This window comes from Vipera ursinii (genome assembly GCF_947247035.1).
Source record: "Vipera ursinii genome assembly, chromosome: 7".
NCBI classification, from domain to species: Eukaryota; Metazoa; Chordata; class Lepidosauria; order Squamata; family Viperidae; genus Vipera; species Vipera ursinii.
Window position 1 is genome coordinate 74,702,256 of NC_139521.1, and position 14,133 is coordinate 74,716,388.

The 14,133-nt window shown below is 47.9% G+C and overlaps 1 protein-coding gene across 1 annotated transcript; it reads right to left on the reverse strand.

Annotated features, from left to right (window-relative positions):
• Positions 1 to 9,070: 9,070 nt before the first annotated feature.
• On the reverse strand, positions 9,071 to 12,389 carry LOC310643043 (5-hydroxytryptamine receptor 7-like; the record flags this gene model as incomplete). Its single annotated transcript, XM_083367075.1, has 2 exons — positions 9,071 to 9,842; positions 11,980 to 12,389. 2 exons carry the CDS (start codon positions 12,387 to 12,389, stop codon positions 9,071 to 9,073), a joined length of 1,182 nt encoding a protein of 393 aa, XP_083223201.1.
• Between the last annotated feature and the right edge of the window lie 1,744 nt (positions 12,390 to 14,133).

The window sequence follows — 14,133 nt, forward strand, 5'->3', positions numbered from 1 at the left end:
TTCCAGCTCTGTTATTCTATGTTATTGAAGTAAAATTCTCTCTCTCTCTTTCTCTCTCTCTTTCTCTCTCCAATCGTCCTTCTCTTTCCTCGCCAACTAAAACGCACCATTTTAACTCGGAATGTAATGATCTAATTTCAGACGTCTTACACATAACAATTATCTCAGCTGGATTGTTTCCCTTCTCGGACCGCAGACCCCACTTTTCCATTCCTGCGCGGCGGGGGGGAAACATTTATTTAATTAACGTGACCTTTTCCTGAAATTATTAAAGCCTGCATTGGGAAATAGGGCTGAAAAAGACGGGAGGGTGTGTGTGTCTTAATCTGGGCAAATCCAGCAGGCGATCTGGCCTAGGAGACAAGCAAAATTAACAATCGTTGTTAAAGAAGACAAAAAAAAAATAATCTGGATCGGGGATATGGCGGTATGTCAGAGTGTGCACAGTCTTACTGCGTGAGATAATCCATGAGTAAACACAGTAAACAGTGGTCTATATTAAATAGTGGTTTATCTTACACTATCTACAATATCATACACCAGGAACAATATACATACACGTGCTAATACAGCAGGTTCCAACAAACCACAATTACAGCAAGAAATGGAAGAGAGAGCACAAATCTGTGGAGCCTTTCCTTTTATACAAAGGCTCTTAAAGAGACACAGACCCTGCTGAGACATTCCCATCATTACATCATACATCTCACATTACATAAGCTGGTTAGCTATTAAGTCATTACCTCGACATGGTACTTGGAGAAAGCAGACTGGAAGAGAAAGAACTGGAGGAAAAAAATACTCAAAATACAAAAACGTGCAAATAGAAAGACTTTGGCCAAGGAAAATAAAGGTAGCACCAATAAAATACAGGCAGTCCTCAATTTGCAAGCCATTCATTCAGTGACCGTTTGAATTTCCAAGTTGGATGTGGACCTTGGAGGTCTTCTAGTCCACCCCCTGCTCACCCAGGAAGCCCTATTAGGGTTAACATTAGATCACCATGAACTCAGAGAGCAAAATGGACATCGCCAACAAACTCGGAGTGCTTGGGTATGGTTAGGAGGGCACTGACTTTTCTAGCCTGCCCTATATATGTTTCTTGGTAAAATACATGGGAAAATCCCATTGGAGGAAAATTCCACTTAGGGTTAGGGTTAGGTCACCATGAACCCGGATAGCTAAGTGGAGATTGCCAACAAATTTGGAGTGCTTGGGTATGGTTAGGAGGGCACTGACTTTTCTAGGCTGCCCTATCTAGGTTTCCTGGTAAAATATGTGGGAAAATCCCATTGGAGGAAAATTCCACCTAGGGTTAGGGTTAGGTCACCATGAACTCGGATAGCTAAATGGTTATCGCCAACAAATTCGGAGTGCTTGGGTATGGTTAGGAGGGCACTGACTTTTCTAGGCTGCCCTATCTAGGTTTCTTGGTAAAATACGTGGGAAAATCCCATTGGAGGGAAATTCCACTTATACAAAGGGTGTCTTCAACTTACAACAATTCATTTAGCGACCGTTCAAAATGGCAACAGCAGTGACTTACGACCGTTTTTCACACCGTTGCAGGATCCCACACGGTCATGTGATCAGAATTCAGACACTCACGTGATTTACACCCCCCCCCTTTGCAGCTTCGTGACAGGCAAAGTCAATAGGGGAAGCCTGATTCGCTTAGCAACCGGGTTGCTAAATTTGACCCCCTGCAGCGATTCAGTTAACAACCGTTGGAAGAAAGGGGCAAAACTCACCGAACAAATGACTCACGCGGCAACCGAAAATGTTGAGCTGAATGGCTGTCGTAAATCGAGGACTGCCTGCGGACAAGCGAGCATGAAAAACTGTCCCATCGTACCTGTGGCAGCGGTCCCCAAGCTTTCTGGATCAGGGGAGTGGGGTGTGCACAGCTCCATTTGTGTGAGCGACATGCATGCGGGCCTGTCGCTTGTGTACGCAGCACTGCGCATGTGCGGTCACCCAGCTCCTGCATGGCCCAGTTGGGCCCCCTAAACTATGGTGCTTCTGATTCCGGCACGCCTGGTGTACTTCTTAATTATCCTTCGCTCTGTTTGATGATTAACGATGTGCCCTCATGTTGGATCGATCGTAGCAACTGCATAAATGAATGTTCTCCAGGATGACCTGTCCCCAAATTGGTTCTTTGGGCCTTCCATGGCCGTGTCCATCATCCCCGTAACTGTGTTGACCCGTCGTTCGGATGGCCGTCCTCTTCTTCCCTAAATATGGGTATCTCGGTTTAAAACTGGAGCAAGCACTAAGCAAGTGACTTGGATCAAAGTGACCCAGCCAGCATTCATGTCAAAGGCGGGACTGGAACTCACCGTCGCCTGGTGATTGGCCAAAAGTCAGCAGCTGGCTTTCGTGGCTAAGGTGGGACTAGAACTCACCGTCTCCCAGTATTTAGCCTGGCGCCTTAAGCACTAGACCCCAGCTGATGTCTCTGTTCTAATAAGAACCATTTTTAACACAAATGAGGACCATCTGTGAGGACCCCCCTACGATTGTGTTTTTGTTAAGAAACCATCTGAATTTGAACTGGTGGTCCGACGGCCCTTTTTGATTGACGAGCAATCCGTTAGGGCACAGAGTATATTTTCATAAGAGTGTCGGAGGACAAAATATTCAGAAGAATTTTTCTTCTTATTGGCTGGTAGAAATAACAGTAAAGGGGTGGGGGGGGAAAAGGACTCTCGTGATTTCAGTGTCTGAAAACCCTAAGAAATACCTGCAGATAGATATAAAATGCACAGATTTTCTAAGAGACATCCAAGATTTTTTCATTTGTCTGAAATGGTACAGGGTTTCCTGCCTGAGCAGGGGATTGGACTAGATGACCTCTAAGGTCCCTTCCAACTACTACTTCTTCTTCTTCTTCTTCTTCTTCTTCTTCTTCTTCTTCTTCTTCTTCTTCTTCTTCTTCTTCTTCTTCTTCTTCTTCTTCTTCTTCTTATTATTATTATTATTATTATTATTATTATTATTATTATTGATCATTGCACAGTCATTTTGTTTGGCATTTTTGTCTGCCTATTGAGTCCTTCCCAAGGACCTGGGATAGGCAGATGTGGATGTTTGTTGGTATTACAGATCTCGTCGCAGGATGGGAGCAGTTCCTAGTAAGGCTGCCTTTCGCAATTGACTAATGGCGGATTGGTCAATGCCAATGATGGTGTCCAAGTGGTGCTCCAGTTGTTTTGGGATTGCACCCAAGGAGCCTATGGCTATTCGTGCCACCCTTGCTTGCCTTTGCCACAGTCTTTCCATTACTATTTGTAGGTCTTTGTGTTTTGTTATCTTCTCCAGTTCTTTCTCGTCTATTCTGCTGTCTCCAGGCGCCGCCACATCCACTATCCAGACTTTTTTTGTCTTTCTTATCGACAAGTGTTAAGTCCTGGGGTGTTGCAGGTGATTGTCTGTTTGAATTCTGATGCCCCAGAGCAGTTTAATTTTATCATTTTCTATGAATTTCTCTGTTTTATCATCCCACCAGTTCTTGCTTACAGGCAAATGATATTTCTTGCAGATGATGATGACGATGATGACGATGATGATTATCCGCCGAGACCACCCCAGCCATTTTTGGCCATCAATAGTCCACTTAGATTTTGACATCCTGTTTTCTCGTCTTCCCCAATTCTTTGTCTCCTACTTCTACTCTTTCCTGGCATATTTTTGGAGAGCTTGGGCTCTGATTGGCAGCTGCACAGTCCTAAAAAGGTTTTGTCATTTGACATTGCTGAATTCCCGCCTGACGTTCAAGTTCAGTGAGGCAGAAAGACAATTGTTGTTCACCTGGAAATCCAGGTCCTTCCGGGAACAGAGGATACTTTATTTAGCTCAACAAACAAATTTAGGTAATTGTTTTCAAGGGACTGTGTGTAGGTGTGTGTGTGTGTGTGTGTGTGTCAGGCTTAAAGGAACATGCCTTCCTTCAATTGCCTTTAGATATGTGAGAATTCCTCCTCCTCCTCCTCCTCCTCCTCCTCCTCCTCCTCCTCCTCCTCCTCCTCCTCCTCCTCTCCACTCTCTTCTGGCACTGATGATGTTTCCTAGTTGGGTAATGAAATGTCTGCAAGAAAACAACCAAGCTCAGAGAGCATCAAAGACCCCACAGTCCTCCTCCTCCTCCTCCCCCCACAACCCCCCTCCCTTCTAGCACTGATGTTGCTACCTAGTTGAGTCATGAGACGTTTGCAAGAAAACCACTAAGCTCAGAGAGCATCAAGGACCCCGCAGTCCTCCTCCTCCTCCTCCCCCCTCCCTCCCTCCCTTATTAATTAAAAAAAGCCTATTAGTAAACCAGAAGCCTTTTTATTGGTATATTTCTTAGACTACATGAGGTTTCATGCTTCATTTTTAGACAAGCAGGCCCTGTTTTCATTTCTGTTTCTTAAAGGAAAAAATACAAAATCTAACAAAACACACACACACACACACACACACACACACAGAGCAATGCTCAACCTCCTTTGGCGACCTTTCAGGTGTTGACTTTTTTCTCCATTTGCAAAGAATCAGAGAATTGATTTGAAAGGGTAACCATGATTGCAAAAAGGTTTGGAAGAATCCGAACCAACCAAGGGTATAAATTACATGATGTCGTTGTGGTTGACAGCAATGGTGATACAACGCCCGTAGTCCTTGAGTCCTGACCACAGCCGACACCAGAATTTCTGTGGTTAAAAGCAAGGTTTAGCGAGCCATGCTCAATTGTCCGGTTTTTTTGCCACGGTTGTTAAGCGAATCCGTGGTCGTTAAGCAAACCCAGTTTCCTCCGAGGACGTTGCTGGTGGGAAGCTGGCTGGGAAAGTCACGAATGAAGATCAGGTGACCTCTGGATGCCGTAACCGTCACAATTACATCTCAGTTGGCAAGGGCCGGAATTTCCATGGCATGATCCCGGGGACGCCGCAACGGTCGTAAGTGCGAGGACTGATCGTAAATGGCTTTAAAAAAAAAAGATGCCGTTGTAACTTCGGTCACTAAATGAATGGTGACGAGTTGAGGACTAGCTGTATCACGTGTTATTGCGTCGGGCTTTGCACTGGTGGGGATAAATATAATTTCCCTTGAATGCAATCTTCTGGATTCTTTATCAGGAGTTTAACGGAGGCAAAAAAAATGACGCCTCTGTTCTCCCTCACATTCTTAGTTCTCCTGTAAGGACCCACCTCAACTAAACACCCAAGAAAGCAGAACTCTTGAAACAGGGGTGGGAAGTCAGCCCCCCCCCGCCCCCCGCCCCACCGAGAAGGACATATTAAAAGGGCAGAAAAATACATTTCCTCAAAGGAAGAGGCAGAAAAGCATGCCCAGATTTTTTCTTAATAACCCCAAGTCTCCCGGCCCTCCCCAAGCAGAAACCAGCTCTGTAGAAATGCAGATGTGATAATCCATTCAGGAAGGTTGAAGCTAGAAGATTAAGACACCTAAAATCTACATAAGGTAAAGGTAAAGGTTCCCCCGCACATGCGTGCTAATCGTTTCCGACTCTAGGGGCCAGTGCTCATCTCTGTTTCAAAGCCGAAGAGCCAGCACTTGTCCGAGGACGCCTCCGTGGTCATGTGGCCGGCATGACTAGACGCCAAAGGTGCACGGAACGCTGTTACCTTCCCACCATAGTGGTCCCTGTTTTTCTACTTGCATTTTTACATGCTTTCGAACTGCTAGGTTGGCAGAAGCTGGGACGAGTAACAGGCGCTCACTCTGCTATGCGGCACTCGGGATTCGACCCGCCAAACTGCCGACCTTCTGATCGACAAGCTCAGCGTCCTAACCCACTGAGCCACCGGGTCAAAATCGACATACCCCACCCAAACTCTAACACAGGATATAATAGGATTGACCCACAGAGGCCAAAGGGCCCACCCAGACTCAGGACACTGGAAATACAAAGCCTCAAACAGGAATAGGAAACAACCTCCAAACAAAAGGCTGCAGAGGGTATAAAAACCCACTCCCTACATGTGCTCGCTCTCTTTTCTTCCAGAGCCATCTTCCTGTCTGGCTCTCCTCGTCAACAAACTGCAACCTTCCTTCCTAAAGCAGTCGCCATGTCGTTTATTCCCAGCTCGGACTGAACCACGATGAAGACTTTTCCTTCAACACAGGCATCGTCTCCAAAGGACACTTTCATTAGGGGTCAGCGACAGTAAGGAAGTCGAGGCGAGGTCTGGGGCGGAAATCCCACTTGAAAGGTATAGCTAAACTAGCAAGATTCCTCCTCCCACCCAGAGTCACGATGTCCATTGGAAATCCAGCCGATCCACCGGTGGCAACGGTGCGTGGGTAACTGGCACGGTTGGGGTGTGTGTGTGTGCGTGTGTGTGCATCTCAAGGTCTTCTCCGGCGTTGGTTTCTCCGTAACCGTCGCCCTGATGAGGGAGACCCCTTCCTTTCTCAAAGGGATGGAGGCGGGAGAGGGAAAGTAGAAAGCGAAAGTTATCCCAAGCTAATGCAAAGCTCCCCCTCCGTCCCCCCCAGCAGAATGGCAGGGCCCAAAAGTAGAATTATAGATGCAAAGGAAAGAATAAAGTTTTGGGGACCTGACATCTCCACTCCTTCAGGGATAAGCGGGACCCGAAGCTCCCCATTCGAAGTCCCCGTCACATTTGCAGAAAGCACCAAAGCAACTGTACAGAAGCGCTTACTTGGTCGTCTCCGGAGAGGAAAAGTCACCTCTGGGCGATCGTAAAACAAAACTCTTTGGAAATTGGGTCAATAATGAACGTCGCTTTCATTGGGGCCTTCGTTTTCCCGCCACGAAGTCAAGCGTTATTCAGGCGACGACAGTGTTTGTATGAAGGAGTATAGCTTTTGTGGACTGGCCTGGAGGAGATGGACGTTAATTGTGGGGGTCCTGGATGCTCTCCCAGCTGGGTGGGTTTTCTTGCAGACATTTCATCTCCAAACTAGGTGACATCATCAGTGCTAGAAGAGAGGGGAGGATTTGTCCTCCGTTCGACTGGAGGGTAAAGCAGATGGTGGCCCCTAGCAGATAGAACGGGAGCAAGCACCATTTTTATTTTTGTTTTTGGTTACATAAGGAAATGTCTGCAAGCAGACAATCAAGCTGAGAGAGCACTAAAAACCCCACGCTCGCTGTTCTCCTCCTCCAACTTCTCCTCCTCCTCCTCTTCCTCCTTTCCGTAAACCTCCCTCCCTTCTAGCACTGATGATGTTATCTAGTTCGGTCATGAAACGTCTGCAAGGAAACCACCCAGCTCAGAGAGAACCAAGGACCCCACAGTCTTCCTCCTCCTCCTCCTCCTCCTCCTCCTCCTCCTCCACCTCCACCTCCTCCTCCTCCTCCACCTCCTCCTCCTCCTCCTCCTCCTCCTCCTCTTGGCAAACCCCACTCCCTTCTAGCACTGATGATGTTACCTAGTTGGGTCATGAAACGTCTGCAAGGAAACCACCCAGCTCAGAGAGCACCGAGGACCCCACAGTCCTCCTCCTCCTCCTCCTCCTCCTCTCCATAAACCCCACTTCCTTCTAGCACTGATGATGTTATCTAGTTGGGTCATGAAACGTCTGCAAGAAAACCACCCAGCTCAGAGAGCACCAAGGACCCCACAGTCCTCCTCCTCCTCCTCCTCCTCCTCCTCCTCCTCCTCCTCCTCCTCTCCATAAACCCCACTTCCTTCTAGCACTGATGATGTTATCTAGTTGGGTCATGAAACGTCTGCAAGAAAACCACCCAGCTCAGAGAGCACCAAGGACCCCACAGTCCTCCTCCTCCTCCTCCTCCTCCTCCTCCTCCTCCTCCTCCTCCTCCTCCTCCTCTCCATAAACCCCACTTCCTTCTAGCACTGATGATGTTATCTAGTTGGGTCATGAAACGTCTGCAAGGAAACCACCCAGCTCAGAGAGCACCAAGGACCCCACAGTCCTCCTCCTCCTCCTCCTCCTCCTCCTCCTCCTCCTCCTCCTCCTCCTCCTCCTCCTCCTCTGCATAAACCCCACTTCCTTCTAGCACTGATGATGTTATCTAGTTGGGTCATGAAACGTCTGCAAGAAAACCACCCAGCTCAGAGAGCACCAAGGACCCCACAGTCCTCCTCCTCCTCCTCCTCCTCCTCCTCCTCCTCCTCCTCCTCCTCCTCTCCATAAACCCCACTTCCTTCTAGCACTGATGATGTTATCTAGTTGGGTCATGAAACGTCTGCAAGAAAACCACCCAGCTCAGAGAGCACCAAGGACCCCACAGTCCTCCTCCTCCTCCTCCTCCTCCTCCTCCTCCTCCTCCTCCTCCTCCTCCTCCTCCTCCTCTCCATAAACCCCACTTCCTTCTAGCACTGATGATGTTATCTAGTTGGGTCATGAAACGTCTGCAAGGAAACCACCCAGCTCAGAGAGCACCAAGGACCCCACAGTCCTCCTCCTGCTCCTCCTCCTCCTCCTCCTCCTCCTCCTCCTCCTCCTCCTCCTCCTCCGCCTCCTCCTCTGCATAAACCCCACTTCCTTCTAGCACTGATGATGTTATCTAGTTGGGTCATGAAACGTCTGCAAGAAAACCACCCAGCTCAGAGAGCACCAAGGAACCCACAGTCCTCCTCCTCCTCCTCCTCCTCCTCCTCCTCCTCCTCCTCCTCCTCCTCCTCTCCATAAACCCCACTTCCTTCTAGCACTGATGATGTTATCTAGTTGGGTCATGAAATGTCTGCAAGAACAGCACCAAGCTCTGAGACCAGCAAGGACAACCCGGTCCTCCTGGTCCTCCTGGTTCTCCTGCTGCTCCTGCTCCTGCTCCTTCTCCTTCTCCTCCTCCTCTCCATAAACCCCACTCCCTTCTAGCACTGATGATGTTACCTAGTTGGGTAATGAAACGTCTGCAAGAAAACTACCCAGCCCGGAGAGCACCAAGGACCTCACATTTCAACCCTGAGCTACAAACATTCTCTTCTATTGAAATCTGTGGATTCCCTACAAAACCAGGAATTTCTGCCTCGGCGAGCTTTTGCTGTCCCGGGATAATTCTAGGTGAGTAGGAGTTTTTTGGGGGGAAAAGGGTGCCAACATTTCTAACATTGCAAAGGGTTTCGGCCCTTCAGAACCCACCCTCCTGCTTTTCGGTGACTTTTAAGGCCTCGTGCATGCTGGCGGCCGAAAGCCTGCGGTTAATGTTCCGATAATCACACCGCAAGAGGTTCCAGAACGTAGTCCTCAGGTCGCGGTTGAAAAAGGCGTAGATCAAGGGATTGATCAGCGAGTTGGTGTAACCCAGCCACAGCAAAGTCCTCTCCAGCCACAGCGGGATACAGCTGCATCGGCTGCCGCAGAGAAAGGGCCTGGCGGTGGACATCAAGAAGAAGGGCAGCCAGCAAACGGTGAAGGCACCCACGATGATGCCCAGGGTCCTGGCGGCCTTCTGCTCCCTCTTGAAGATGGACATGTTCTTGTGGTCCTCGTGAAGAAACCTGGACAGCGTGGCGCACTCCTTGGAGGTCTGGCTGCGCCTGGTGCTCCGTGGAAGACGGACGCCAGAGTCTACGCAGATAATACGGTCCTGGTCCCGAGGTCTGGGGAAGTCCACGAAGCGGTGTTTCCGGGCGCTGGCTTTGGCCGCTTTGTAGATCCGGTGGTACATGAGCAGCATGACCGCCGTGGGGATGTAGAAGGCCACGCCGGTGGAGTAGATGGTGTAGCCGACATCCTGGCTGATGAGACACACGCCTCCCACCGTGATGTTCTTGGCCCAGCCGAACAAGGGAGGGAGCGTGATGGAGGCGGAGAGCAGCCAAACCACAAAGACCATCTGGGCCATCAGTTTCCCGTCTTGTCTGACCGGGTACGTCAAAGGTCGAGTGATGCCCAGGTATCTGGAAAACATTTATTCAGATTCAACATGCAGCAAGGCCTCGATTTGCTGCCGGTCGCTTAGCAACCAGTCGGAGTTATGACAGATCTCCCCGTAGGGCAGGGGTCTTCAAACTTGGCCCTTCAGCTCCCAGAATTCCTCAGCCAGCATGGCTCAGCTTGTCAACCTCTCCCTTTCCCCTCAGTGTGTCTGGCTCAGGAATTCTGGGAGTTGATGTCCACCAGTCATAAAGCGGCCTAGGTCTAGGCCAGGGGCAGGCAACTTTGGCTCTTTTATGACTGGTGGACTTCAACTCCCAGAATTCCTGAGCCAGCATGGCTCAGCTTGGAAACCTCTCCCTTTCCCCTCAGCATGGCTGGCTCAGGAATTCTGGGAGTTGAAGTCCACAAGTCATAAAAGAGCCAAAGTTGCCTGCCCCTGCGTTAAGCCAAGCAAGAACCATTGGCTGTAATTCACAGCAGTAAAACTGATTTGTCTAAATCTGGTTATAAATACAAGTGCAGTTTGTTGTAGTAGTTAAGGTTCTGGCATAGAAATCAGAAGGCAGGAGTTCTAGTCGCTCCTTAGGCATGACAGTTGGCTGGGTGAGTTTGGGCCAATCACCAGGAGACGGTGAGTTCTAGTCCCGCCTTAGGCATGAAAGACGGCTGGGTGACTTTGGGCCAATCACCAGGAGACAGTGAGTTCTAGTCCCGCCTTAGGCATGAAAGCCGACTGGGTGACTTTGGGCCAATCACCAGGAGAGGGTGAGTTCTAGTCCCGCCTTAGGCATGAAAGCCGACTGGGTGACTTTGGACCAATCACCAGGAGACAGTGAGTTCTAGTACCGCCTTAGGCATGAAAGCCGACTGGGTGACTTTGGACCAATCACCAGGAGACGGTGAGTTCTAGTCCCGCCTTAGGCATGAAAGCCGACTGGGTGACTTTGGACCAATCACCAGGAGATGGTGAGTTCTAGTCCCGCCTTAAGCATGAAAGCCGACTGGGTGACTTTGGGCCAATCACCAGGAGAGGGTGAGTTCTAGTCCCGCCTTAGGCATGAAAGCCGACTGGGTGACTTTGGACCAATCACCAGGAGACGGTGAGTTCTAGTCCCGCCTTAGGCATGAAAGCCGACTGGGTGACTTTGGACCAATCACCAGGAGACGGTGAGTTCTAGTCCCGCCTTAAGCATGAAAGCCGACTGGGTGACTTTGGACCAATCACCAGGAGACGGTGAGTTCTAGTCCCGCCTTAGGCATGAAAGCCGACTGGGTGACTTTGGACCAATCACCAGGAGAGGGTGAGTTCCAGTCCCGCCTTAGGCATGAAAGCCAGCTGCAAATGGATATATTTCGTCTGCAGTAGGGAAGATCAATAGGGTGACGGTGACCCACCTTAATTCTCTGACAGGCATTACACAGAAAAGATGCCTTCCAAGGGCAACTCTAGATCGAAAGTGTTTAATTTGATAGGAGAGAAGATTTTAGCTGAAAATCAGCAATCACAACAGTTACCTAAATTTAGATGTGTTCTACCTGAATATTTTGAAAAGAAGAAAGAGATTTATCTATTTGGATGCAAGAACTGGAGATTAGCTAATCTAGATTAGTTATGGATTGGATTGGATTGCATTGCATTGCATTGCACTGCATTGCATTGGACAGAACTGGATTAGATTAGATTAGATTAGATTAGATTAGATTAGATTAGATTAGATTAGATTATTGGATTGGATTGGACTGGACTGGACTAGACTAGACTAGACTAGACTAGACTAGACTATTGGATTGGATTGGATTGGACTGGACTGGACTGGACTAGACTAGACTAGACTAGACTAGACTAGACTAGACTAGACTAGACTAGACTAGACTAGACCAGACCAGACCAGACTAGATTAGATTATTGGAGTGCACTGGACTGGACTAGACTAGACTAGACTAGATTAAAGATGAGCAACCTAGATTAGCTCACCTTTCCTTGGGATCTTCCGAATGTGTTGGACTTCGAGTCTTTGAAGACCAACTCCGTGGATGACCCCAGATTGAGGAGGTCTAGTTCCCCATGTCATCTCCAAGCCTGTACCTCTATGATCACCTCTGATCACTTCCATGATCTCCTAGGATCAAACCTGAGGAACACCCTCACACCCTTACCTGTCCACGCTGATGACACAGAGGGTCATGATGGATGCCGTACAACACATGACATCCATGGCAATGAACACGTTGCAGAAGACTTCGCCAAATAGCCATTTGCCTCCCACCAAATCTGTGATGATCACAAAGGGCATGACCGCCAGGGCGACGGACAAGTCAGCCGCGGCCAAGGAAACCACGAGATAATTGGATGGTTGCCGGAGCTTTTTGACGATGCACACGGAGATGACCACCAGACTGTTCCCCGCGATGGTCAACAGAGTGATGATGGAGATGGCTGTCCCAATGACCACTTTTTCCGTGTCCCCATACCGCACGATGTCCTCTCCACAATCGGTAGAGTTGGTGGCATTGGAGAGTAGGAGGGTGGCCCTTGGTTCATCGAGTTGGAAAAGTCCTTCAGTCATGAATGTTGAGTTCCAGGAAGAGACGTTCCTGTTTTGTGGTCTTCACAAGGAGAGATTGCAGCTCCCAAAGTTGACTGGATTTGGTCTTTATCAACATCTTCAAGCTCACTGCTGCATGGAGAAGAGGAATTGACCAAAAGTTGGCTTTAGGTTTTCATAACAGTGGGTAGTTAGCTGCAGCAGATAAAGTCATGGAGATACTTCATCCATTCCTCCATAAATGCCTAAGGAAAGTCTCTAGCTACACAGCCAACATAGAATCATTGTACTAAGACAATATACTAATGAATGGAAGGACCAAGAGTGATATGAAAGCGGTGTTCCAATATCTCAGGAGCTTCCACAAAGAGGAGGAGGGCCAACAAAGCACCTGAAGGCAGGACAAAAAGCAACGGATGGAAACTAGCCAAGGAGAGAAGCAACCTGGAACTAAGGAGAAACTTCCTGACAGTTAGAACAATTAACCAGTGGAACAACCTGCCTCCAGAAGCTGTGAATGTTCCAACAATGGAAATTTTTAAGAGGAGACTAGACAGCCATTTGTCTGAAATGGTAGAGGGTTTCCTGCCTGAGCAGAGGGTTGGACTAGATGACCTCCAAGGTCCATTCCAACCTCTCCTCTCCTCTCCTCTCCTCTCCTATGCTATCCTTCATTTATTCTACTCTACTTTTATTCTATTCTGTTCTATTCTATTCTTCATTTATTCTATTCTATTCTATTCTATTCTATTCTATTCTGTTCTGTTCTGTTCTGTTCTGTTCTGTTCTGTTCTGTTCTATTCTATTCTATTCTATTCTATTCTATTCTTCATTTAATCTACTCTACTTCTATTCTATTCTGTTCTATTTTTAATTTATTCTATTCTGTTCTATTCTATTCTATTCTATTCATTTATCCTATCCTATCCTATCCTATCCTATCCTATCCTATCCTATCCTATCCTATCCTATCCTATCCTATCCTATCCTATTCTTCATTTATCCTATCCTATCCTATCCTATCCTATCCTATCCTATCCTATCCTATCCTATCCTATCCTATCCTATCCTATCCTTGTTCTATTTGGAGGTTCCATCCAGAGACAACGGTTGAGTGATCCAAGGACACAAGCTTGGAAGTTCATTTAGTGACTGTTCGAAGTTACAACAGCACTGAAAAAAGTTGACTTATGACCTTTTTTCACACTTAGGACTGCTGAGGCATCCCCGTGGTCACGTGATCAAAATCCAAACTTTTGCAACTGACTCGTATTTATGACGGTTGCAGCGTCCCAGGGTCACGCGATCCCCTTTTGCGACCTTCTGACAAGCAGCTGGATTCTCTTAACATCTGCAGTGATTCACTTAACTCCTGCAGGAAAGGTCGTAAAATGGGACCAAACCCACTTAACAACTGTCCTGCTTAGCAACAGAAATGTTGGGCTCCCTTTTGGTCATAGGCCGAGGACTCCACGAATTTGCGTTACATTTAGTTCAAGCTTTTTTTTTTTTTTTTGGTAACCACCCAGTTGTTCAATCCTGAAATTAAAGTCTAAGTTTCGTTTCTTTTTTTCCCCCCCTATCTCCAGCATTAAAAATAAAGCAGAAGCAATTTTCCCAATGGAGTCAGGACTCAGGGCTTTTTTTCTCATAGAACGCTCAGAATGGAGTTCCGGCACCTTTTTTGGATGGAACCTTGTAGGGTAGGCAAGGCGGGTTGTATGACATGGGTGAGTTCCGGCACCTTTTTCTTTTACAAAAAAAG